General features: G+C 43.4%; 2 protein-coding genes across 4 annotated transcripts in view; both read right to left on the bottom strand.

Annotated features, from left to right (window-relative positions):
- Positions 1–1,908: 1,908 nt before the first annotated feature.
- RPL27A (ribosomal protein L27a) lies at positions 1,909–5,735 on the bottom strand. Its single transcript, XM_080617969.1, has 5 exons — positions 5,224–5,735; positions 4,811–4,874; positions 4,176–4,251; positions 3,214–3,388; positions 1,909–2,101 (listed from the first exon to the last, which is right to left on the bottom strand). The coding sequence occupies exons 1-5, from the start codon at positions 5,689–5,691 to the stop codon at positions 1,973–1,975; spliced, it is 912 nt and encodes a 303-aa protein (XP_080474095.1). The 5' UTR covers positions 5,692–5,735; the 3' UTR covers positions 1,909–1,972.
- A 1,514-nt stretch (positions 5,736–7,249) lies between these two features.
- Positions 7,250–27,405, bottom strand: part of DENND2B (DENN domain containing 2B) — a 72,849-nt gene continuing 52,693 nt past the window's right edge. For all 3 annotated transcript variants that reach the window (XM_080617401.1, XM_080617402.1, XM_080617403.1), the window contains 6 exons: positions 12,908–13,085; positions 11,782–11,823; positions 10,663–10,774; positions 9,447–9,686; positions 8,396–8,482; positions 7,250–8,020 (listed from right to left, as the gene is read on the bottom strand). In XM_080617401.1, the coding sequence (XP_080473527.1) occupies positions 7,986–8,020; positions 8,396–8,482; positions 9,447–9,686; positions 10,663–10,774; positions 11,782–11,823; positions 12,908–13,085 (694 nt within the window). In that variant the 3' untranslated portion in view covers positions 7,250–7,985. The remainder of the gene's footprint in view (positions 8,021–8,395; positions 8,483–9,446; positions 9,687–10,662; positions 10,775–11,781; positions 11,824–12,907; positions 13,086–27,405) is intronic.

Raw genomic sequence — 27,405 nt, 5'->3', positions numbered from 1 at the left:
CATTAACTAGGATCAAATCACACATACTAGAGGGCAATTTGCAACCATCAGCAACAATTCAAGATTTACAGAAGTCAGCATTAAAAAAAAAAAAAAAAAAAAAAGATGTCTACATGCTTTTGGTCTGGCGCTTAAAACAAGAGCTAGCTCATTAGCTTTAAGTAATCATTTCATCTTTAGCACTAACGATTCTGGCTTTGACTTGCAGGGGCAAGCCTTGCATTTGCAACTGAATTCCTATATTGATGTTATAACTGAACAAGCAATACTTTACATAGTCTTCTTCAGACAAATACATCAGAAATTCATGTAGTGCAGTCCTGGAGCTGTGCTGTTGCTTCCTATTAGCTGTAAGGAAGGCAGAAGCTGGCTGGCACCGTTTCTGTCCCACACATGGTAACTACAAGAGTTGTGTACCCTACTTGAGGAGGTACTGACTGCAAGTTAATGAACACTTACTGTATTATTTTAGTCATTAAGCAACAGATCCAGTACATTACTGCAGTTACAAATCCTTAAAAGCACACCAGCTTGGAATTGCCATCAGTCAGGCCAGAAACACCAAGAAGCAGCTTTAAAAGCTTTTAGCCTAAAGCAATCCACCCAGCTAGTGTGCCTCAGTAACCAAATGGACACTGCCCTCCTGCTACAATTGCTATGAATTAGCGACATTCAGAATTCATACGCATAAGTGTAATTTCACCCTACAGCGGAAGAAGTCAGCCTAATCTCAAAGAAATACGACATGTTCACAAGCTGTGATCTAGCTAAGAGTGTAACACTGCTCCTGCAATCTACCAACCAAGAGGCAACTTATACCATGAGTGACTACGAGCCTCATGTTTTGAAAAGCACAGGGTGCAAATACCTCAGCTGGTACTCAACAACCGCCAGTAGTTTCTAAAAAGCACATGGATTAAAATAGTCTGCATTTTGTATGTTGACTAAAACCAGAAGCTAGACAGCCATCATCCATTCAGCAGCAGCTGAAGCACTGGGGTGACAAAATACAAGTTGTAATTTAGAAAGACATTTCATTAACACCACCATGAAAAAGCGAAATAAAATTTAACACATTGTTGAACCAAATCCAAAATACTTCTATGCGTAACACTGATAAAAAAAAAACTAACCATTGATCACTCTCTGCTGGAAGCCCAGCGCTGCTCTGCTCCAAGGCTGGTATTACTCAAGAGAAGTCAATGTACCGGGCAGACCTTCAGTGCCTGCAGAAACCTGTTTCAGGTGCTTCTCACAACATAAGCCTGGCAATAACATGGTAAAAAACCTTCAATTGTTTCTTCAACCTATTTCAACTCTTCCCACGCTGTTCCCAGGGATTTCCTCTTCCTGCCCTCTTATACCCTACCACAGTGGAAATGGGACTAGGATTGCTTCACTACCCAAAAAGCAGCCTATGTATCACAAAGCTTATCGATAGCAACTTAAGTCTTTCACACATCAATTTTTGGTTCACTACTAACTACTTTGTACTGTTCCACTGCATTTCTTCCTCTGCACTCTTGCCATTACATTCCCAAACACCATGTCAGTATCCCCACAGATTTCATCTGGATGTCATTTCAGTGTACAAAAATGCCCATCAATAGAACATGACATTTTAGAGTCATAAACTTTCATGACAAGTTCAGAGATAGCTGTAAAGAGGATGACCAACTGGAAGAGCTGCATGAATACAGGAAGAACCTATCTTTTTGCTACTCTGTAAGGACAAAACAATACGATATTCCTACCAAATGCTGGACACTGTAGCCAAGCAATCTCAAAAGACAGTGAGAAGCAGTCAAACCACTAATCAAAAACTCCCAGAAATAAGCAGACAAGACTTAGATGTGAACAGTGACAGGACAATTCAGGAAAAAAAAAAAAAAACAAACCAACAGAAACTTGTGTACATCAGTGCATTTTACACATTGTCTTTATTCAAAAAATTTGAATAAAACAAGGGCTTTTATGCAACAAGCACACAGGCACCACCAACTTCTTTGATCTTCTCCTCTGCTCTTCTACTGAAGAACTTTGCTTTTACAATCACAGGCTGCTTGGGCAGCTTCCCTTTGCCCAGGACTTTGTAGTAGCCCTAGAAAGATTAAAAACCCCATTAAGTGCTTGTAATCAGATCGCAGGCTCCCACATTCAGACCCATCTTTTAGAATGTACTAGCTAAAACCAAAACCATGATCAACGATTCAGAGTCTGTCTCATATAAAAATTGTATGAATGAAAGAAAAATACCCTGCATGACTTAGTGGAGTTGCACTTGTTCAGAGAAATAGTGGAAACTGTAAACTGAACCTTGCTTGTAACTTAGAAGCTGGATTTTAATTCCCCATACTCCACATACACAAAAACATCGTATAGAAATCAGCAACTTTTCACTACTTTTCCAAAGGAGAGCAGTTGGCTGCACTTCCAAGACTATCCACTACCCAGTGACTTCCAGTCGGTGATCTTTACCTGTAAGACATCCTGGTACTGCACAAAGGGCATTGGACTCTTCTGCACATCTTAAACGCACAGCTGAAGCTTTTGCATGTTTTCACAGTAACAGCTGTCCTCTACATCTGTAAGCCTCTCACTTTATTCCTGTCCTTTACATTAAAAGGACAATCGTGGTACAAGGTCCACTTATACTACAGCCCTTGAAGTCACTGCTTGCTAGAAGTGGCGTTAACTGTTCAAGACAGGTATCTTAATTTGGGATGCAGAAAACATCCACTTGGCAGCCTAGTTCGTGTTGCTGATTCGGTGGCTGGCTGAGACAAAAGACATCACAGCCAGTGAATAGGGATCAGGCATTCATGTTCGAGAGCTATAGCACACCAAGACAACCAAACATGTTCAGATGTGACTCTAGTCTCGATATTAGAGAAGTGACTTCACACAAATGAGCCCAGCTCTGCAATGTTTTTATACATGCTTTCAGTAAAGTTTTTAACAAGTAATTTTTCACCACCTTCCAAAAAAGGGCAGTCCCTGTCCACAGTCACACCCAACTATGAGAAAAAATTCTTACAGTAAAAAAAACGTAACAGCATTAAGTACCTGTGTACTTCTTATATGCCAACGTAACTGTCCTGAGAAGATCACAAATATTCAAGCACAGTAATTTATTTGCAGTTCAACATTCTCCTATTTGGATACACACAAATTGACCAGGGATTGCAGTTTTGGATATGAGCAGAAACTTACCGAGCGCACAACATCAATGACTGGGGCCAGTCCAGCCTCATTTTTGGCATAATTGAGCCTTGTCTGTTCACTGACCAGCGTCCATAGTTTATCCAAATTGACAGTAGGACAGAACTTCTGGTTTCTCTTCAAGTGATAGTGCCTCATGCCTACTTTTCCAAAGTAACCAGGGTGACTGTGAAAGAGAGTCGTCAATAGATTACATTTTTAATTCCTCTTGAACAGGTAGCACTACAAACTAATACTGAAGCAAGCATCTTGCTTATCAAAGTAATTAACATGTCACATCATACTTCTATTTGTATTAATAACATGCGGTATTTAAGTGTAATAATCATCAGTATCGAAACCAGGGAAAAATTATACTCTCTAGAAATGTTTGCTCCCTTGAACTCACAACTCAATCCCCCTCACTGGTGAGTCTGGTCCAGCCCTGTTTCTCCCCGGCAGCCAGAGATTGCCCACGGAGGGCAGCTCTGCCTGAGGGGTTTCAGTGCCCCTGTCACTAACCTGGTGACTGACTGAGTCAGGAAGAGAAACAGCCAGTGAATATAGATTAGTGGTTACTATCCGAGTACTCTAGCACACCAGGACAACAGGCAGTGTCCAGATGTGACTCTAGTCTCGGCGATAAGACAACATCCCTTACCTTTACAGCACGCAGCTGAATAGGATGCAGTTTGGGTTTAACACAACATTTTGAATTTACACAATATTTTATGTGTGCATTGTTATCCACACTGTGACAGGCAAGTTTGGTTGAACTCCTAAAGCCTGGTTTAAGTGAAAAAGACTTTGATAGGAGGGTAAATGGGGACAGGAGTTGACTGTAGCTGTAATCCCACATTTCATGTTAGAGCTAACACCACGCTGCAGGTAATTTAATTTATTCACATAACAAAGTTAGTTTATAGTTCGGGAACATACATTTTACTACTGTATTATTTAAAATGTTAGCTTACTATTTGTCAAAGTTAATCCTGTGGTGGTGCATACCACCAGCATTACCGCGCCCTCCGGGATGTTTCCTATGTTTGCCTAAAAAGAAAAATTTAAGTTTGTTACACTAAAAATATTACACATAATACTTGAACTTAAAAGTATGTTTTTCATTTCAATGCAAGCTAATTATTCTATTCCCTCTTCTGAATTAGTTTTAATTCAGGAAGATAAGTCAACTGAAAGCTAACACTACAGAAGAAAAAAACAGACAAACAAAAAACATCCACAGCATTCCTCTGGTTAGCTTACAGGAATACAAGACAGCACCAGTGCTAGCACAAGTGGGGTGACAAGAAAAGGCAGCAACGGCCTTAGAAGGGATGAAGCCCTGCCCCATACGCTTCCAATATCGCAGAGCCAGCACCTATCACTTGAGGACTACTGAAATTAAGTTATAAATCCAGTGAAGCCTAAAAGAACATGCGTGATTTCTGTTCAGTCCCTCAGGGTGGCATCTGCCCCACGGTGCGCGCACCACCCCTCTACACTGCACCCACCGGTGCTGCTCACTGGTACCCGCAGCGTGCGCGGCCCCCGCACCACAGCAGCATCCCCTCAGTGCCGGGACTGCACGGACGGCAGCCTCCCCACTCACCAACGCGGCCGTGGCCGTGGCTAACATGTCCCCTCAGCTTCCTGGTCTTCCTTAGCCTGGAAGGCTGCGGGAAAGTGGGAGAACAGCTGTGAGAAAAAAACTCATCAAGAGGTAGCACCACCACCCGCCCGCCCTCGGGGCCAGCGCTGCTCCGAGGCTGCAACCCCTCGGCAGCCAGGCGGCATGGCGGCCAGGACGCGCCGCGGAAAGGCCCACGCGGCCTCTCCGCCCCACTCTCCCTCGCCGCACCGTGGGCAGGCCGCGGGCTCTGAGAAGCCCTTTCCTCCACCCCTGCTGCTCCCTAACCACGTCCCGCCGCGGGAGATAAGGGCGACAGCCCCGGGAACCCCAGCCCAGCCCAGCCCGGCCCGGCCCGGCCAAGCCAGGCCCAGCCCTGCCCCGGCAGCACCCACCATCTTGCCGGCGTGCGAGAGAGAAGAGAGCGCGGTGCTCGCGGGAACGGGGAAAAGCGCCGCAAGAGCGGAAGTGGAGCCGAGCTCTCGCGAGGCTTCGCTGAGGCGCTTGGGGTGGGGAGGAAGATTCGCGAGATCCACGGCGCGGCCTCGGCCTGTGGTCCCGGCGGGGTTTGGGCCTGAAGGCGATCTCTGAAGCTGGAGCAGCCTAGAAGCGCGGCCATCCGCCGTGCCCCTTGGCGACAGAGTTCGCCGGTCCCCCAGGGCTGCCGCCGCTTTGCCCACGGAACGGGCGCAGCTCTGAAGAGCGGCCCTACGAGTGGCCAAATGTAGCGGGGCAGGCAGCGCCGGGTACCGCATGGTGTTACAGCCACAGCATCTGCTTTCTGCCCTCTGTGGTCTGTAGCGAAAGTAGGGTCTTATGCGGAGTTTGGGAACATTTTCAGGCTTGGTAACTTTATTAAACATCGGTAACAATGGGAAAATAAATACTATGTACTTAACTACCTGCCACACTAGAGTGACAATTCCTGGGAAGCATCATTAATTCTAAAGCTTGGGTTTTAATGTATTCTATACTGTGAGACTACCTATTTAAAGGGCACTGGATCTGTTTTTCATCACGATTTCCTGCTCAGTGCAGTGGTGTGCTAGTAATGCTCCATCCTTGGGAACACCACTGGTTTTAACACCTTTCAGAAGGCAAAGTAACACAGTTCATGGTTTTGGCTCATCTAACCTTTTCAAACACAGACCTCTGGATCACAGTAGGCCTGGTTCATATTCTTGTACATCAGCATTATGTGGCTTTTCCTCGGCTTTGTGGCAACTCTTCACTGCTGCACTTCTTCAGCCAATGATGATGCTTTATCCATCACTTTCTTCAGAGGAATATGTATTTCCCCATGTATTTACTAGCAGATGTTACTTGTAAAATGGCCAGAATCCACCCATACAAGTGAAGTTATTCCTTCCACTCTGAAGAACTACATCTAGAATTCATTCTGGAACTTACAGCATACCTTACAGTGAAAGGAATGGAAATTAACACTGGATTACATTTCCATTGAATCAAAAGCATTGATATTTTACAGGCTCTTCCCAGACACTTCACAAGCTTTTGTACATACAAGAGTGTGAGGGAATTAAGAGAAAAAGGAAACGACTTCACCTTTTCAGTGAACAATCCCTCGATTTTATTCTATGAGGCTGATAGCAAACCAGAACCACTGTCAGGTTAGGAACTGCGCAAGCCTCAAAGCCAGCGTAACTAAAGAAACCACACTGCAAATGAAGAAATGTAGTGCTTGGGGTTTTAAAGGGAACTTTAGCTAGTTTTCATTAGCTGTTTGACTTGCAAATATATTCAAGTATTTTATATTTTCTTCAGACTAAGGGAAACATTGCACAATCTCCACAGGAGTTGTGTGAGCAGATCAAAGATGAATGTGGTACTTGGACAGCATTCATAACTGTGGAGGTGGCCATGGCAAGCTCAGCATTCCCATTGGGCTGAAGGGCCTCTGCTGAAACAGAACCACCACCTGAGCAGGCTGCAGTAAGCGCAAAGGAAAAGCAGGCTCCTCTGAAATGTTGGTGATCAGCTCATTGGAAATTAAGGGAAAACCTGTCTGCCTCCAGCTGCTCGTATTCTACTTTGATCACCTAACCTAACAAGACCAACCTGAAAATACCACAGCTGAGGAGCAGTATATGTGATACAGTGACAAAAGTAACTTGCTGCTAAACCAGGCGAATAAAAAAGTTTTAAGAGATGCTTCTGTTAGGGTACAATTACCAGAGCAGGGATGTAAAATGCCTTGTCTCAGCCCAATGGAAAACATTGAAGAAAAATCAAACTACACGTCATGAAATAGCAAACCTACTAAAATTCAGGTTCATAACCATTTCATATTTTAATTACAAATTCATTAAAAATCACAGGGAAGTTACTGGTTTTGTAACCTACTCAACATCGGAACTGCAGAGGTTTGCAATGAATATAAACAAACAAGTATATTTACAGAGTTTATTAGAAACCATACATACATACATTAGGAAAGGACGTACTGTACCTACTTGTCGCAGCTTGCATGTCAAAGAGCTGAGATCTCCTCAGGTTTAGCAGTCTTAGTGCAGAATGGATTACAAGTAGTTTACTGACCAGAGTTCAAACCAAATGGAAGTTTTGTATTGTGAACCAAGTACCTTATTATCAAGTTACTCTGTTATTTTTCTTTTAAAATTAATTAAAATGAAAAAAAAGGAGGAGGGGGACACCCAAACAGACAACTCTGCCACATGAAAGCAGCCCCTGTGCATACAGCCTCTCCCACGTACCCGAGTTCATTCACCTCGCAGTATTCAGGCATCAGTGTAGCTCTCACAAACATCCCTTGAAGTCAGTGGTTCTGCTGAGACAGTCAGCTGCACATAATCAGCTATTCATTTTTTGCACCAAGCATAACTCAGTTCATACTAAAGAAACAAAAAGCACCTGTTATTCTCAGGAATATACAAATATTTACCACAGTTTTCCTTGCTCATTACAAAATCAGTTACAAAAGCTTACAGCACATTATGTACAAATTCTACCCAAATAGATATAGGAGCCATCATCTGGCACACTAACAGCACTGGCTGTCACGTAAGGCTGCAGTCACCTCACCCTGCTCTCCTCCCACACCAAGCTCTGCAACGCTGTAGGTGCCTCACGCAGTGCCATAAATAAGTCTTTGGATTGGCATTTCAGCAGAAAGGAGTTAGTTCTTCTTGTGAAGGAACTTCATTTTGTTTCCTAAAGAAAGCACACCATCAGTCTCCACACACCCTGAGAAGCCAAGGGCAATCAAAACTTACTTAGCAAATGAGTCTAAATTTGTCATGGAATTGCTGTAGAGTAACTCTCCTACTTAACGCCAGCAGGGACAGACAGCTAGCAGAACCTGAGTGGTCAATTGCCTTTTCTCCACCTCTTTGGTCATGGTTTGGTTCCACTACCCCCAAGTGAAAATGAATGTGTTAATAAAGATCACAATTAAATCTGGTTTTGTCAGCTTTAAGTATGCTTTCGCTGTTTTCATGTTTCCTATCACCTCAGGTAAGGCTTTACTGAATTACAAAAAACCAGCCATGAAAATCCATTTCAGAAATACTTAAAGCTTTTCCTCACCAAGGCCTCGTAGAAACTTGTTTACTCCGCTTTGTTCCGTGTCTGGAAGCTCTTCCAAGTACTGTTCTACCCTCTGCTCGAAGAGGCCTGTGGAGGAGGGAGAAAACGGAGCTCAAGCGAGCTGCGCCTGGCTGGACCCGCTTACCTCAGCCCCTTGCACACCTCCTGCTTTTTATTTAGAGAGCCCTTCACCTCTGGAAGACCGCAACGCGTTACCTCTGGTGAGGGGCGATCCGGTATCGCGTGGCATCACGACTACCGCGAGCCCCAGACGTTAAGTGGAGGGTAACAGATTCGAGCAAGGGGGTGAAGGCGGCTCTCGCCCGGGCCGGCCGCTCGCTCCGCTTGCCCTTAGATCCGCCGCGCCGCCGCTCCGGGCCATGCCGGCTCCAGGCCGCCGAGCGGGATCACCGGCTGACAGACGGCGCCAAGAGCGCGGGTCCGCTCAACAGCGACAGCCCGGGACACGGGCCCGCCGCCGCAGCAAGGCCGGACCGCCCCGGGCTGCGCCTCCTGCTCCCCGCCCTCGCGAAACGCGGCCCTGGCTGCAAACCCCGTTACCGCCCGGCGACGCTTCTGGGTACCGGGGCGAGGGGGACTGCGGGCCCGGGCTGGGTTCCCGCCAGTGCCCGCGCTGCTCCGGCAGGCGGCGCTGCAGTGTCCCGGGCACGGAGGGGGAGCGCTGCGTGCGGGAGGTACTTCCCGCCCCTGCCTTCAGTTGAGCATCCAATGAGCGGGGCTTTAGGGGAAGCTTTCACGCCTTCCCTCGCGGGCACTGGCAAGCGGCTTCCGGGGCTGTGCCCTTCTCTGGGTGGCTCCCAGTCTCACCTCAGAGTGATTTAGGGCATTTGGATGTGACTATTCTATTGGTTTAAAGCCTTTATATTACCACCACCATAGCTCCAATCTAGGCCACAAGAAGCAGACAGTGTGTTTCAGATTTGTCAGCTCCCCGGAATTTTCTCAGCCCTGGCAGTAGAGAGGGATGCCAGTCACAGCACCTGCGCACAACACAAGTAACTAGTGCTGCAGGAAAGGCAACCACCCTTACCTTTTGCCCTGCATTTTCTCAGCTCTCTGTCCTGGATGAAGCCAGCAAACATTTGGGATTCCATGAAAACTTCCAAGAAGCGGCGGATACTCTTGGAGGCCACAGCTTTACGGAAAGCCTCCCTTTGGAAGGCACGCTCTCCTTTTTCATTCTGGGTTAGGAACAGGGAATAATGGCCAACTGTCTCCACAAAGAACCGGATAAAAACCTCTGACACTAATCCATTCAGGGTGTTACATTCTGCAAAATAAGGCGGCAATAAGACACCAAAATCAGCTGCTACCAGAGCTGTCAGCATTGTCACCCGTGCAGGGCCAGGTACAGTCATCTCGTGGGTTACTGTTGCCATGCTAATAACTGGGAGGAGCCGTACCGGCTCCTTGCAGACCTGGATGTACACCAGACAGGGTAACAGCTTTATAATCAGGAGTGCAGTCTACGTAACTGGTGTTTCATAACCAAGAGTCAATGAGAGCTACAAATCCTGAGGAAACAGCCCAGAAAATTAAAAATTTTGTGAGTGCTTCATCAAAATTACACCTCGTATTTTAACGCTTCAGTACGATTTCTTGAGAAGCTTCTGAATGACTCAGAATTAAAATGTTTGCTCTGGGGATAATAAGCCTTTACCAAGAACTGATCAAAAAAGGTAATGTTGTAGAATTTGGATTTTCATCATTTCTAAGATGTTAAAGCAGTTTTACATGTGTAACACAGAGGAGTAGAAATAAATTTCAAAACCTGCACAGGGGCCTGTTTCATACCTTTTAACCACAGGCATTTAAATTCACCCAGGGTGGTTTTTATAATTGCTGGAGAGAAATATGAACCTTCAGAGGCAACTCAGCCCCTCTTGCACTGAAACTGTGTTCTAGAGGTACCTGCTTCTCTCCCCTGGAAATACCAAGTGCCAAGAGCAACTCCAAACTCAGACACACCCCAAGCATGTACAGTTATCTGGATTGAATTAGGGCCAAGTTAACTGCAAAGCTCTATTTGAATCGAGGTTTAGAGGTATGTCATTTACAAAGAAATTAAAACAGGTAGCTGACTGTATTACTGTGGGTTGATGCAATCAGTCTCATTCCCTGTGTGTTCAGAGACCATTTTTGATGTTGCAAAAGGTATCTTAAAGCCTCATCTTTCTCGTGGATAGAAGGCCTCAATACTATCTGCATGCTTGTCTATACAAATCCCTGTTTACAAATGAACTTACCATCATCTGAATCACTATCTGAATCCTGATTTATCAGTTCATTCTTTCTCTCTAGAGCCTGCTCCAGAGCAGCTTGCAGTTTTCTAGGTAATAGTGTGTCTTCATCATCCATCTGACAGAGGAAAAAAATAATCTTTAGATCACACTGATCTGAACAGCAACAACAGCAAATACTTTTGCAAGGTTTAAAATTCAGAAGAAGAGTGTTTTGTATCTGTTACTGTCATGGTACATAAACAAAATAATGAAAATCTTTGTGCAACCATCATATACTTCTAAACAAAATTTCTTGTCACTCTTAATGAGATTAAAGCCAGAAGCAATAATCGAAAGAGCAAGGTAAACATATAGAAACTTGGAACCAGCTCTTTACATGACAGAGTCCAAATCAGTGTTTTTAACTAAATACACATAGTCAATACCTAGGTATGTGTACACACAGCTGCTCTAGTTGGGGTTAGGCAGCTTCTTTGGTTCTTGACAGTTGTATTTACTTACATTCCAGTATATCTTGTTTTCTGAGTTTCCCCCTTTTGCTGTCTTCATCTTTTTTAATGCTTGTTCAGCAAAAGTAAGCAGACACAAGAATCTTAGCTCTGCAACCAGTGTTCACCAGCCATACATCCAGGGGCTCATACAGGAAAGTTTACTCATCTAACCTGCATATAGTTATTTCTGAAACTATTTAGCACCACATTGCTATCAAGAGATGATGCTATCAAGGGATCCTTCATCTCCCTGCTTACAAGGCTCCTGCTTTTCCTACCACATTAATCTTTACCTTTTCTTACTCAGAAACTTTTCTTTGAATTTTTGTCCTTTTCATCTCCAACAATGTGAGTTTTCTTACTAACACGGAATTATAATCTTTGGATGTTTTCTTTGCAGTGTGAATACAGTTCTTGATTTCTTCTGACAGTCATAGCATCAATCCCTTTTCTGTGCCTGAGAAGTACTTATTTGCAGGTGAAACAGAAAGAGAGCACCTTTTTCTTTTTCCTCTAATCTCTTTCCCACTGCACAATTCCAGCCAAATATCTCTAATCAAAGAAACCTAGTCATACTGCAGGAGTAAACAGGTTACTAGACTGCATGGCAACATTTTGATCTGTACTTTACCTGTCTGATGAATCGATCAGATCCCAGGTTAACCATCAAAGCCTACAGAAAAGAAAACACTGTAGTGAAATATATCTGAAGAGGCAGAAAACATTCATTTGTGTTTGCCTTTTAATAGAGAAAGATCATCTGAACAGTCCCAAGCCTCAACATGAATCGAAATTCCTACTGTGAAACAACAGGTTTTGTGCTTTATAAAACAAAAAGATGAAGTTTTTCTTTAGAGCTTAAAGTCTAATTTAACATAGTCAGATGCAAAATATCTCATACCAGGTTAATATGTAAAAATCTAAAAGGGTTGGGCAGTTTTCTTTAAACCTAAGCAGGTTACTGCTAATCACTTTTAACATACAGGTGAAAAGTGTCTTAGAGGGTTTAAAGAAAACCATGTCACTGGAGGCAGCAGGGCTTCTGAAGAGCAAGAGTGTGAAATATTAATGATCATGAAGCAGCAAAGCTGAGAGATGGACCTGGGATGATGTGGGAGACCAATGTTGGGAAAGTGGGAGGAAAACAGAGAAGATATTTACATGGGCCAGAGGCACAAAGAACCTTGAAAGCAAGCACAAGAAAAGAAAATTTCATTAAAAAAAATGACAGAAACTAATCAGAGTAAGAGAGAAGAGTGGACCTTGAGTGTTTTTGTGGTGTTTTACTGGAAAAGCTGATGAACTGGAACTCTCATTGGATTTCCAATACAGTATTAGCAAAGAAAAAAAAAAAGCCTTAAATGTTTGATTTTCTGTGCTGGCTATGGCTTCATGCTCAAGTTCTGTTAGCATTAATAGGCATCATAGCAGGTGGCACTTCACATCTTCCTCTTCTTGTTCCAGATACAACAAAATCAGAACAAATCAGCATATTTATACTGTACTTACTTGCTGACCAGATTAACATTCACTTCTCTCTGTCAGGGTGCACATCGTCTCTATGTGAAGAGGAGCAGAGTAAAGAGAAGACTAAAGCTACCCCTGCAGTTTTACCAGGATGCAGTTGCCCATAAGAATTAAGCAGAGAAGAAACAGGCAGATTAAAAATGAAACGTAAGAATTATGTGTGAATGGCAGGCTCTCTCCAGGGTGGGACAGCTTTACTCCAGGAACACAATTCTGGTGCCAGCTCCTACCTCCTCTACAGGCAGCTCCTTCAGTTTGGGCAGAGAGCTGGAGAGCAGACCCACCAGGAAGGGGGTAGGGCAGCACACGATGTCAATCATGGATGACGGAAGGACAGGAATGAAGGTGTGCTGCCAGGAGAAGGGGTACAGCAGGGCCACCACGGCATGCGAGCAGCTCGAGAGGGTGCTGGAAAGGCAGGAACAACCAGGTTAGCAGATGTCTAGAACAGCTACCACCTGCTGGGAAACATAGCATGTTAAAATGCAAGTGCTCAAGGGGCCACCCTTCTATCACTTCTGATGGCCAAGGTCCCCTTCCGCACCCTACCACTTCTGTACTGTGCAGCATGATAGTTCCTCCTGTGCTCGCTCTAGGTGATTTGAAACTAAAAGTAAAAAACTAGACTCCGTTTGTTTCATTATAGCAGTCAGGAGACACTTTGACCTAGAAGACAAGGCTTAATGTTTCCAAAAGCACTCAACAGCAGTCACTTTGAATGATGCTTAAAATCCAAAAGCAACTTCCGTTCATGGCTGTTATGACCATGTCAGTAATAAAAATGCATGATTCTGAAGTTCTTATGTCGAGCACTAATGCTCAAAAAAGGGAAAATGAAAATTAAAGATAGAATACATTTGGAAACACAAGGTTAAAAGAACCCTCTACTAAATCAGACGTAGCCCACCTCCCAGCAATCAATACTTATGCAAAGGAAGTGTAGTAAAAGCAACACATTTTTCAAAGCTGGTATATTTTTGTGACAACTGCATATTTTTATTATAATACATCTTATTTGGCTTACTGACCAATTCTAGTGATAAAGGTATTAACCCTACTCAGTACTTTAAAATACTCATTGGTATCCTCTAAACATTAAGACTTGATACCATTTGTGGAAAATGTCTTGCATGCATTGTTCTTCCATCTAGTGAATCTGATTCCCTTCTACAGTCACATGTTTTCCAAATGTTAAAAATAAAGGAACACCATTACCAAGCTAGTTTTAATATCAGGGGAATAAGACAGGCTCTCCATTTCAGAGCTTTGATTTTGGACTGAGTTCCAACATCTGCTTCTTGCAGCTGAGGATGACAGAAATTTGGATTTTTACCCAGCCTAGCATGACTGAGCTAATTTTCTCACAGTGCGAACTTCTGCTGTGCTTAGGGTAGCCACAAAGAACTATAAATAACTGATAACTTCAGAGCTGTTACTGCTCCAGAATGCTGGGTAGAAATGCTGATTTCTTCTACTGCAAAACTTGTTGGAGACTTTAGGTGGCGTCCGACCTCCACCGGAATAACCCTCAGGAGCCTTTTTAGCTGAATATTCCGAGGGCAAGAGAAAGGTTTCATCTGTTTGTTCCAGCCAGTGATTAACATTTGAAGTTTGCTGAATGGGAAAAGTGAGAATTAGACGACAAAGAAAGAAAAGGCTGGGGAAGAGCAAATGCTAGTCTTTTACTGCAAATAATCTGTTGGGCTGGTTTTACTTGACTTTTCCTTTAATATCTGTCAATCACAGCAGGTTTTTATAACATGTTGCCTGACACAGGTTTCTTGTAAAATGATGCATATCTCGTATTTATTTTTTTTTTTTCATAGCAGGCAACAGTGTTGCCATCGCCTCATGTTTTGATCTCAAGTGTCTACCATAGCAAACAGAGTGGTGTGTTTCAGAAATGCTGTGCCGCATGGTACAGACTCCCAGCACTTTTTCAAGCTCACTGTAATGACTCTGTGGCATTTTTAACTACTACAAATTCAGTCAGCTAGGCAACTAAAAAAGGAGCCACGTTAAGCTAAAAGCAGGAACACAAACATTCTTCTGATATTCAGTTAGCATTTTTTTCCTTTCTATAGAATGCCCTTTTATAACTTGTTGTTTTACACGCAGTGCTGTGACGTAAATCAGCCCCTGCATCCTCTCGTGCATGCTATTCCCACGCTAGGGGATGCTTCAGGCTCCCATCCAGGACACTGGCTTCTCTTCCAGAGTTTTCCCGGCAGCTGGCAGGGGCAAAGCAGCAGCTGAACGCAGCAAGTGGCCATGGGGGGGTGTCCTGCAGCAGCACCCTTCTCTGCTCTGCCAGCATCCCCCAGGTCACACTGTCACCTTTGTCAGCATCTCAACCTCTGCATTTAGAGGCTCTACACACAGTTTTTCAAACCTCTGCCTCAGAAAGTAAGATTTTTGCATTCATAAGGTAAAATTCAGAGATGATGGGTGTAAGAGAACCCGCAGTTTAAATCTCTAAAATATGGTTCAGATCCTTCTGAAAGGATTTCATGAGAAGCATGTTTGGCAAATTGAAAAAGAAAGCCCTACCTGGGAAACCAAGTCAGCTCTAGTTTTTCCTTTCAAGACATGCAACCCACACATAGTCCCACTGTTCTTGTTTATGAGAAATAAAGTCAGATGGCTTGTATTCTTTAAGGTGTGCAGAGCACGCAAAGTAAAGCAACAGGACAGTCGAAGAAATTAGATTTTCAAAATAGTTTTAATACTCTAAGGCAGTTTTGGTGATCCGTGGGGCTGGTTTTGAGAGTGGGCTTTTTCCTTTGGTCTGTGCAGCTTCACAGGAACGCTGCTTAATATTCTAGCTGTCATTCTACTGGAAAACACTTCTTATATTAGCCGTATGCAGGTAAGTTTATACATGGGCACAAGAAACCAAACCATTGCATGAGTCAACACTAACGAGCAGCATAAACCACCACATCCTTCAGAGGGGAAGCGCTGCAGTCACGCACAAGTAGGAGACATGCTATGATGTTCCCAAGGCTGGAGTACTCCAGAAATGTGGACTACTGTGCTGGCCTGTGTCTCTGCAGAGCTGCTGAAGGAAAGAATCAGCCTTCTGCTCAAACCCCGCACATCCGTCTGCTCTATCAGCTACAGGCTGTCCTGCACACACATGTAATTGTACACGTGGAATAAGTCTACTAACAGTAACAGACTGTGAAAAAGTGACTGTGCTTGCACATTTTGTGGGATAAGGGAATTTTATCACGTGCAGATATGTAAGGCTATTATTTAGTCCTATGACACAGCCCATGCCACTGAACTCATCCCATTAAGCCTATACTCATCCCAATAATTTGCACTCCACTAAAACAAAATTAGTGAACAATTTGTAGGAAAACACACAGTTTCAATCCATTTCAAAACACAGGCAATCCTCCACTCCTCCTTCCACTTTTTTTCCTATGCGTATCATCTTGTTAAAAATTATTTGGAATTTGCCCAGGTTTTGGTTATTCCTGTGCCTTTTATTCACTAGATTTAAAAAAACCTTCAGTGTTTGATCTTTTCCTCATGAAAGAATTTATATGAGATTATACAGTCTTATTGAGACATTCTTAATCACAAATTTCTCTTGAAGAAGAAATCCTGTATCATGTTACAGATGAAAGATGACAATGCTTCTTTCCCACTCAAAGTTGCTTTATCTTCCTCTGGGCTATTTTGTTTCCCAAATCATTTTCTTATGACAGCACACAGAAACCTTTCCTTGTTGTGTACTTGGCTGTGGAGATGCAAGGCTCACAGCGAGAGCAGAGGCACAGGAATTTCAGACATCACTGTGACTCAGCTGAATTGTGGAGACTGCTTGTGAACATGGTTTAGGCCCACAGCAAAAGCAAATTAATGACTTAAAAAGAACATTTACTGTCTTTTAGATAGGGGGATGCCTGCTATCAATTTCTGGGTCAGTCAACCAACAAATAACCCCAAGTCCCGGTTATTTTAATATCTAATCACAGCACAATTACCATGTTCTGAGAAACATACATTTTTCTCTGTTGAACAGTGGATGGACACTGCCCTGGCTGGGAGGAGCACTGCTGAGACCCTGGATGTGTCTGTGTTAGAGGACCACAGCTTGTTGCATACTGGAAGTCACCAACTCTCATGAAATGTTAGTCATGTTCATCTATTCATGCTACTCACATTGGAAACATTCCACAGATACAACTCAATAACTCTCTTTTCCCTGTAACAATAGCCAAAAGTTATATTCCTTCTCACTTTCCCCCTCTATCACCTACAATTTCTCACAAACACATGGGAGCACCACACACTGAGCATCTCCTAAGTGCAGGAATAAGCCTCTAGCATAGACAGTCACTTGCTGTCAGAGCTCCCCGATCCTATCTTTTTACTCTCATGCACCTTCACAGTCATTTTAAATTTGCATTGAGGAAGGGGAAGGCGAGATTATCCCTTTCCTTAGGAGAGGTAGGAATATCATCCTCTCCTAAGGGACAGGCACACTTACTCAGCCTCTAGACAGGGAGGAACACCCCTTAGGTGCAGGGCCAAGCCACACAGCAGCTCCATCACCCCAGGGCCAGTGCCAGCTCTGTGCTATGCCAATATTCTGGACCATGCACAGGACTGAGACCAGTTGTCAGAATCTGGTCCTTCTGCTTCCTCAAATGGAGAAATGCAGCCAAAAATGTAGCTTCACAATGAAGTGTTTCCACTGCCCATGTTTACTTTTCCACAACCTTTTCATGTTTCTCATTTCTCCCTGCTGATTTAATTATGTTACTCTGTTCACATTTGCTGAACTCTTTCATCCCCTGTGTTAACGCATACATGCTCCAGCCCACAACTCCTCTGTGACTGAGTTACATCCCTGACCCACATCCTCTCCTCTGTTCAGGAGAGCTTCCTCCCACTTGAGGTTAGAGTCTGGAGGCTCAATCCTTCCCAGGTGCAATACCTCGACTCAGGTGGGTATTACACACCCATGGGCCTTGTCACAGGCCACTAGTGTGCTCTTGTGATAACTCTTGCTGTTGTGCTATTGCTGAAATGTGTAGCAAAACCAGACACTTCTCTCCTATACCCTTCACTGCCTCCCCAGATCCTGGATTAATTCTATTCTCTGACAGACAGAGAGAAAAGTCTGTGACAACTCTGCAAGACAGAATGGTCGAGGAGGCTTGCAGAGGACTCTAAAACCTCTGGGAAAAGTCTACAGGACCATGGGTTCTGCCCATCTTCCCTCCAAAACACACAGACTGCAGAGGTGAAGGACAAAGCAGAAAGCTTGAAAAGCATCAAGTAAGGGGAAAATGGAAGTAAAAACAGTAGCAGATGGCTACATTTTGGGTGGAAGATGGAGTGCACGCAGCATTGCTGTAGCCGTGCAGGCAGTAATTTGGAGAAATGTTCTGTGCCAGATACATTACGTACCTAAGCGCTGGGGAAAAACAAAAGTTTCTCTGAATGCATAAGAACAAATAATAGCAGCACTATTATTCAAGTGGGTAAGACTTAAATAATAGCATCAGGGACAAGATACAAATGAAAACATATCAGTGTCCTAAGTGATAATCTCCATACTCCAGTCTCACTCTAATCATATCCTGCAGCATTCCTGCAGGTCAGCTTTTCAAGCAAGCCCTTGTCAGAAGAGCTGACAACAGAGAGCTGTTACCATCGCTGCAGCACAGTGTGAGTGCTCAGCTCCAGCACCCCTCTTGATCCCCAAGTGTTCTTCTGAGGCTGCATGCCCTGAGGGCCCCCTAGGTCAATGGCTTGTGCTTCACTCCTAAGGCTGCTGTGCTGTGAGGACACGTGTGTCCTTAACCCTGATACCTGCAGCCATTCACCAAGTAGGGCAGGCAGGAATAAAACGAGAATCCAAGAAAGTCTTTGATACAATGATGCAGGACATCTCCAGTTTTCTAGCCAGGATAAACGTGTCAGACATGACTGCATTTCTTCCTATGCGAAATCATTGCTGATGGTTTCTCTGTTAGCACACTAGGATGTTTAAAAGGGAAAAAATCTTCAGTTCCTCTCTTTTGACTCAAACCAAAGATATTACATGGTTTTTAGCCTACCCCATGAGCGTTTAAAAATAAAATCACGCGAGTCATTGTTGCTAGAGGAAAAGGGCATGGCAATGGAGCCATCTGACTGCCCCAGGTTCAGGAATGTGCAAGCGCTCAAGAACAACAGGCACATTCAGAGACACAGCATCATATGCAAAGAGGGCTAGGGAGGGGGCCGTAGCAGAAGACAACTGCAGGGAGCAGAGCTCTTACCACGAGCAACATGAATCAATAAATACCTTTGTGCTTGTAAACTAATACTGAAGCGAAGCTGAAATGGAGAATTTTTGAGAAGCAACGCTGTCACGGGTAACATCGCTGCTGATTAGGGATTAACGGATACCTCTGTGAGCTCATGTGTAAGTCCTGCCATTATTGAAGGGTCTGGGAGACCTGCCTATTTGTAGGGTTGCTTGCATTTGTAAGGCACTGGTTTCGCATGATCAGGATTTCACTTGTTTTCACTGAGGTTTTTAAGCTGGTGTGATAACTCTTCCATTTTCCAATTTCAGGCAAAATTATATAGAATGATAAAGTAATTCAGGTGAGAAGAAATCTCAGGAGGTCAGCTGATCCAGCCCCCCCGGTTTGGCATCAGAGCAGTTTGCTTCCAAAGCCAGATAAAAAAATATGTTATTTTGCTAAACAAAACATCTTTGCTGCCCTTTTTTGTGAAAGGGTGGCATGTTTTCGTGGCAAGGACTTGAATGCTGGCAGGGGGGAGTGCCCTGTGTGCTGAGGACTTCTACCAGTGATGTCTAAACTCACTCTGATTTGGTGATGTTAAAAACCATCTTAAAATAGTATTGTGCTTATTAAAAAGAGACTTATTGAGCTGCTGATTTCTTCAGATGAAATTGTTCACACTGAAGCAGCACCTCCCTTTTGACTGTAGCCCTGGCTACACAGAGAAAAGGGAGGCTCATGTGGGAAAGGAAGATCATCTTCATCCTTCAGGGAACCTAGGGAAGAGAAGGAAACAAAGGAAGGGAAAGGAGGAGGCTGAATTAAATGCAAAAGGGTAAAAACAAGACCTGTGAGGCATAACTGGGAGGGGAGGAAGACAAAATGAACATGGTGATTAGGTGAAAATGAAGGCAAAGAGGCTGGGATGCAAAACTAAGGGACTGGACAGTGACTGGCTGGGCTGAATGGCACAAGCATTGGGGAAAACAATTTAATATGAATATGGATAAAATTCTGTCACACACATGCAGCCAAATTATTAACTTGAGAAACTTGTTCCTCCCTGTTGCTATGGATAGATGGAAGGGCTGTGAGGCCATCTGATGCCAATTACCCATCCTGTTCTGATGCCAGAGACACTGAGAGGGGCTGCAGCTGCAGGAGGGAAGACTGGACACTGGCATAGCTGAAGGTATGTGACAGAGGCTCAAAGCCCACTCGTAGTATAGATGCAAATCAAATATAACCAGTGCTCATACTCTTCAGCCACTTCTGCACTGCTTCCTCCTTACCCCAGTATGCAAACCCACTGACAAGCAGGGACAAAAAAAAGCACAGCTTCTCTCAGGAATAATTTTCAAACTGAAAAGACAAGTTTCCTCCACAATAGTTATATTTATATATCAAAACAAATACCAGAATCATGCTCAGCTTATTGCTGTTTGGCTCAATTAGTTCTAATACACTGATAGAAAAATTATTTCTAAAGATTATAGAGCAGCAGGAATTATAGTCAGTTCATGCCTGGCTTCACCCATTAAAACAAAGCATGAGGGGACAGGCAAACTACTGGGTTAGGCTTTGATTCAGCAAAGTATTTTAGCATAAGTTTCAGCCTGAAATTGCTTTCACTGTGGTGAAATACTTTGCTGAAATGAAGCCTCAGAGACCTTTTCTTTTTCCACTTCTACTTTAATCAGATCAGCCCACAAGTACAACACAAGACATGTTAGCCCCTTTTGATCCTGAGTACCCTGATTGCTGTGGAAGAGTGCTGTTGGGATGGCTGTAAAGTCAGCCCCTCTCTCTAGCAAGGCATGTTTCAGCTTCTGAAATCTGAATAATTTTTCACCATTCTAAAAGCCCTTCAGGGGTAAAGCAAACTACAGAGACTCCTTCCAGCCTTTATAAGGTGGATTGGAATTAGAGACTGTAGTTTTTGAAGCTATTAAATAATTTTAATTTAAATTTAATGCATTATTAATATATTTATTAACTTTTAATAACTTAATTTAAATTTTAATTAAAAAATGTATTTCAGCCTCCTGGCTCAAGAGTCTCCTGTGGTCAATCCAACATCTGTGTAGGGGTGTACAGGGAGGAGGACTCCTGTCCCCTGGTGCTGCCAGGGCACCTCTCCTCTCCTGACCTGAGTAGCTGCAGGAAGTTGATGATGGAGTGGTTGCATACATGACTTGAAAGAGGCTTCTGAATTCCCTGTTAGTAAATCTGACCTTTCTCTGGACGTTTAAAATCGAAGTAGTGGGTGCGTATTACATGGAAAATGGAGTGAGCTCAGGCTATAAAAGCCAGAGCAGAGTAATAATTTGTATTGTGATCTATTTTTTAAAGCAAACACTTAAGAGGTAAATTAAGAGTCATGACAAGAGGTCTTTAGGAGCTGGCCAGAAGTATGCAGGTAATACTGTATCTGGGATCAATACCTGACATCCTGCTTTTTGGGCAATGTGAACAGATCTCTAATGTACATATTTTAGGTCACTCTTTCTCTTTATGTCAGGGGAAACCTGCCAATAGAAAGCTCTGCTGCTAGTGTCTAAATAAAACTGGAAATTCTCTAGTGTAAATGTGGTCATGATGGAGGGAAAACATGTAATTCCTGTGAGGATCATGGTGAGCCAAGTCCATAAGTCCATTCAGCCAACTCAAATGCAGCAGCCAGTTCTGAACAATTCGTAACTTAATCATTACATACACTACAACAAATGCTGCTACACTCAATCTCTGTGACTGGGTAAGGAGCTCTCTAAAGCACAAATGAGAGGTCTTCCTTGGCTGTTGTGGCCTATAACACGTATTACCCAGTCTTAGCAGCAAGCTAACGACTCAGTCCAGAAGCAGGTGAAAATCCATCACTCTGCACAGGAGCTTGGCAAAGAAGAAATATTATTCCAGAGGTGAACATTTCCCAGGGTGATGACCGATACAGCAAACCAGGAGCTCTGCTATTGCACTCCAACTATCAGCCTCCAGGGTCCAGCCACTGTTTCCTCGCCTCCCCAAGCGAGGTTGCCCAGTGTGGCAAGTAGCATTCTGGTGCAAAAGTGAGAACCCACCTGTGCTCCTGCCAAGGGCTAAAGGCAGAATCAGGCCACAGTGGCTCCCCTAATTCAAATGATGACACATTTGCTGCAAGTGACCTTTGTGATATCCCATGGAGTGCAAACAGATCTCAGCGATAACACTGGCAGGGAGAGGGGGGCACAGGCTGAGGAGGAAATGCATATTTTCTGCATCACATCAGACCCATTATCAGTTGCCATCCTTTGCAGAATTTTTTTAACTATGCTTACAACTTGAAGAGTGTAGCTACTTAACCCTCACACCCTTCAAATGGTGGGGTTTACCTCCTGACAAGCCAAACCTAAACTTTGTTTTGTAAGAAATGAGTTACACTTTTAATTTTTATCTGGTGCTGTCTGCAGTGCAGTCTGAGAAAAGCCAAGCTTATAACATTCTTATAAAGGAATCACAATATGGACTCACCCGTCTGGTACAAGCAGTGCCACAAGCAGTTCAGTGGGGCACCAGTGATGCAGTTGATTTTGGGACACACTCCAGTGTGTCCAGCTCTACCCAGACTACTGAAGGTGAATTACAGAAAGCCCAGGCACCAATCCCTCCATGCTACTGATAACTCCAGGTAGAAGATTTTTAATGATAAACACAGTGGTTACAACCTAGTTTCTGGAATTGTTTTCTCTGACTTTAATTCATGGAGCCATGGGTTTCCATACTGCCGTGCCAATGAGTACCATTCATGGAGCAGACTTGCCCAATGGTTTGTGTCATTGTCTGTGTCCCTTTTCTGGTCCCTCTTTATCATATTTTATTGAAAATCGAGTGGGAAACGTCTTCACCCATAAACCCTTTTCTGACCATGTCCCCTTTAGCTTAAGCTTGCAACATCTTGTCCTACCTTGTGCTATCTTATCTTACCAGTACAATTGCATCAGCAGCCTCATTGTAATTACCTGAACATGTCCCCACAGTGCATTACAAGTACACCAGGCAAAATGGAGCACACGGAGCGAGGGTCTATCACGATGCTTGCCTCTCCTTTCATTGCTCCCGCATGAAAGGTTGCTCAGAAGCATGTGGACAGAAAGGCTTTTCTGTAACAATAAATGTCCCATCACACCAGAACAGAGAACATCACAGAATGTCGGGTCATATATTGATACACTGGGCACTGTGCTAAGACATGTGCTAAGAATAAGGAGCTTAAATTTTAGTATTTTCCAAGATGACAACAAAGAGACCAAAATTATACCAGGATGCTCCAGGCAGCCCATGTTGTTATGCAGGATGGCTGCTGCAGCAGCAATCTGCACACAACTGCAATTTACATTCAATGGCTTAAGGAATGAACAGGTACATTATAATGCCCTTGTGCAACCAGAGTTGACATTTGGAACAGCCAGCACCTGCAGCTATCACGCTGGGATATTGTCTCCCGTTATCCCAGAGATGGGGTGAAACATGATGTGCTCTCAGAGATCTCTATTTTAAACTTGCTGGATTTAAAGTATAGACAGCCAAATTCAGATTTTCAATGTTCTATATTTACATAATGCACATGGTGATATTATCAAACATGTAGTAAGTGCAGGTTCATTTTGACTATACAGGAGGCTTTCTTTTTGTTTTTCATTGAAATATGGGAAGACAGATATACAAAATTTCTAAAAGTTATCATAACTTGTCAGAAATTAGTAAATGATTTCATTAAGAGCTGCGTTTTCAGAATCCAACTGCCACCTTCCTGGAACACCGAAGGGACAGACAGTCTGAGGTCCCACACATAACCTGCAAAGCACAACCCTGGCTCATGGCACAGATCAAGATTGCATTGCATGGAGCTGAGGGCTGCAGACAAGCAAATGCACTGTCAGGAGATCTCTCTTTCAGAGAATAGCTTTGAAGTACTTAATTTAAAAGTAAGCAGAGAACAGCTGATTAAAGAGAAATGTGGTTTCAACAAAGACATTATATTTTGTTGCCTTAATACTCGTGCGTAAGAGAGGCACATGAAAGCCCCTGGAGAAAGAGACATGCAAAGTGCCCTTGAGAATGAGAATTTGGCTTTTCAAGCAACCAGCATTCAATCATACTTTTCATAAAGCTCAAGCAAAAGGGATTTTTGGCAAAAAGTCATTGCTTTAACACATCCTCCACCTGCCCAAACTTTGTCAGGTGATTACAAGAAAAATCCCCAACATTTCAAAGTGGAAAGTTATTATTCTTAGTGCCCACAGAGTAATACAGTCGCTTCCTGCAGGACAGCTTCTTAGCATAAATCCATTACACCTGGTTCTGGCCCAGGTGCTCTGGAGGAGTGTTAACTACTTGTTCTTTCCACACTGGGACCTTTGCTTCCACCAGTCCTTGTTAATGTTCACAGGCAATCTTTGCACTATTAACAACGTGACAGCTGTAAAATAGGAGGAAGAATTTTTTCTAGGAGAACAATCCCAACCCCCAATCCTTCTCATTCAAAAGCTGAAAAGAAGGAATCTGTCTAAATTCCCCCACTGGGAGCTAGAGGCTAAGTTGGGAAAATGTTGTAACATACTGCTATATCTTTATTGTGCTAATAAGCAATCCAGAAAAGAAGTGTGAAACAACATGGTCATCTTCTTATCACATTCCCTTTCATGGGGAAGTGGAAGGGAGAGAACATTTTGCTGCACAAATTAGAAGTGGAAAAATGATTATTTTTCCCACTGTTGAGCATTAGCCAAAGCCTGAAGAGACATGAAAAAATACCACCGGAAAGGAGGGCAGGAGGAAAGGAGGAAAACGAAAATCGTACAAGCTCTATCCTTCTTGGGATATGGCATATTGAAAATGATATTGAAGTTCACTGCATATTAGAAATGTTATTATTAGATTGCTTTTCTCTGGGACTGTGTAACCTTAAACAAACCAGAGACTTACAAGGTTAATTTTGTTTCTCAGGCTGTCTCTTCTGCCTGACACACATTTTCCTACTGTCTACGTACAGCTCGTCTGCCAGCATCAGTCATCACATAATCTGAATGCCAAAGAAATGTAATCCAAGTGGTACAAAACCTAAGTATCTCTTGAGAGGGGGGACTAAAGTGCAAAATTTCTCCGAGAAACATCTTGAAAGACAGTTCTGCTAGTTACCTTAAACCACCAACTCCACATCAGATGGAGCACTTTCAATTCTAGCATTTAGACTGTAAGACAAAGCATCTTGCAAGATCAAATTGCATACAAACATCCTACTGAAAGAATATTACTAGCTATATTTGGTAGGATAGAAAGAAGCAGAATAGCAAGAAATTGCAGTTACATGAGGTCAAATAATCACACGTTACAGAGTGTTAAAGGTTTTTTAAGTAGAAGTGTTTCTACTTGATGAAGTTTCATAATGCAAGCAGACTGAGAAAAAACAGTCTCATAAAAGAAAAGGGATTTCAGGGAAGGTAATAGACACTCAGAAAGACTTTAGAGGATGCTTTTTATGTAAAAGATGAAGGGAGCTGCAAGGTATTGTCCCTTAAATAAAGCAGGGATGGTCTGTGGGATCTAAATCACTCCTCCGTGGCGGCTGATCTGGCTCTCTGGAGGAGATGGAAACTCTCAGGTTACTTACATAGAAATGGATGGATTTGATTTATTTAGAATAAATTTTGTCTACTAGCCATGATTAGATATTGGACACTTATATGAGGGCTCATTCCCTCCACTGGAGAAACCAGTGGAAGAAATTCTCTAGTTTATGTTCAGCATGGCAGACCAGACAAGCGCAATAATCCTGACAGAACTGAGAAAGCACATCAAGATCTTTGGATAAAAAAAGTTACCAGAAGAGATGTCATCCATCCATACTTCTGGGTTTAGACATCAGATCTGGGAGCTATTACACATTTCACAGACACAGTAGCTTGCATCTCTAAACATCTTCAATGCACAGCTGATAACTAAAGTTTTCCCCGAGAGAAAGAACTGGACTTCTAGCACAATATAGGGCTGTACCTGATGTGACCAAGAGAAGACATAGTTGTGTCTTCCATGGACTGTACTTAGAGCGTACAGACCAGTTAGCAACTGGCAGCAGTAAACTCTCCCTGACAAGCTGGTTTCTGGCATGTGTTTGTTGTCAAATTTCTCTCACTTTTTTGTTGGTGGAGATTTTTGCAGCAGAGGAAAGGAAAGGAGGTGTTTATCACTGCCCAAAGCTCACAGTCTGTTTACTGAGCACACTTTCTCTCTTTGTCCTAACACACATTTTTACTTGTTAAACCTGGCAGATTTTACAAGTGTTACACTATGGCAGGCTACTGGAAAGGAGCATTGCCAGGCTGCAGGTGAGACTGGTCAGCCCTATCATTGCCATGATTAGTTTGGAGGAATTACATCCTACTTTTGTTAATAAAAAATAAACAGTAAGGAAATAGGGAATGAGATTTCACTTTAGTAACCTGCCCAAAAGTTTAGCTGCTCTCACTTTTCCACTTGAGCTTGCTACAGGACTGATGAATTACTCTTAGTACTAAGATCACCATTTATTTCCTACTTAAATTTCCATATTTTAACTTGAGCTACAAGATTTTGTCTACTAGATTAAAAGATGCTTAATACTGCTTTCCTAGGTAGACACTGAGAGACGGGGACCAGGCTGCCTCTCAACTGCTAACTACCTTTGCTGCTTTCTAGCATGGCCTCACAACTTCCAAAGCAACAGATTCAAATATGAGTACAAATGTTAGTGCTCCCTGAACATCCCAGCTGACACAGACAGCCCTAAACTGTCTCTGTCTGTGAGATTAGGGAAATGCCATTGTTTGTTCTGAAAGCCTTTGCCCTGGAATACAAGTACACTCTGCTTCCTTTTTGCTCCACAAAGTTTGCATCCCACATGCCTGTGGGATGACTTCCCCCAATATTTACATATTTATACTTCTGCCCTGTATTAGTCAGTGTTTCTGTCTGAAGCCCATAACCTTTGGTCAGGTCTGGGATCTGCCGGGATGTTCTACAGTTGTGCTAGAAGACATATTCCTCCTGGCAGTCCAAAATACTTTGGGGAGGGGCAGGGAGATTTTTGTTCTTAACAGGATGAAGTCTTCCCACCTCATAGGTGCCTAGCTTCTGCTTGCAACAGCACCCCTCTTGACATCCTGGGACGAGCTCTGCAGAGGAGGGTTTAGGGGGTCTGCAGCACACCAGGTGACAGTGTGTTGGTCCATGTTGGGCCAGGGGATGTGTGCTGGTGGAGGGGCAGAGAAACATGCAGGGGAAAAAACTCTCTGTGGGAAGACAAAGTCATATATGGTCATCCCTAAGGGATGAAGACACTGATGTGCAGGAGCTATAGCTGCGCTGAAGTTCACTCTCATCCAACATTGCCTCAGCTTCATTCCCTCAGATCTCCCTTGCACACAGGTAAAAAGTGTGTTGGGTTTATTCACAAA

The sequence above is a fragment of the Psittacula echo genome (assembly GCF_963264785.1).
Source record: "Psittacula echo genome assembly, chromosome: 5".
Classification (NCBI taxonomy): domain Eukaryota; kingdom Metazoa; phylum Chordata; class Aves; order Psittaciformes; family Psittacidae; genus Psittacula; species Psittacula echo.
The sequence above is the reverse complement of the archived record's forward strand: the minus strand, read 5'-3'. Positions and strand labels throughout refer to the sequence as shown.

Excerpts from the sequence above, each read along its gene's own strand:
- RPL27A (XM_080617969.1), bottom strand. The coding sequence starts at position 5,691 with ATGTTTAATAAAGTTACCAAGCCTGAAAATGTTCCCAAACTCCGCATA. Across the intron at positions 4,875-5,223 it reads TCTCGCACGCCGGCAAGATG|CCTTCCAGGCTAAGGAAGAC; the intron begins GTGGGTGCTGCC and ends ACTTTCCCGCAG. Across the intron at positions 4,252-4,810 it reads CCACGGCCACGGCCGCGTTG|GCAAACATAGGAAACATCCC; the intron begins GTGAGTGGGGAG and ends TTTTCTTTTTAG.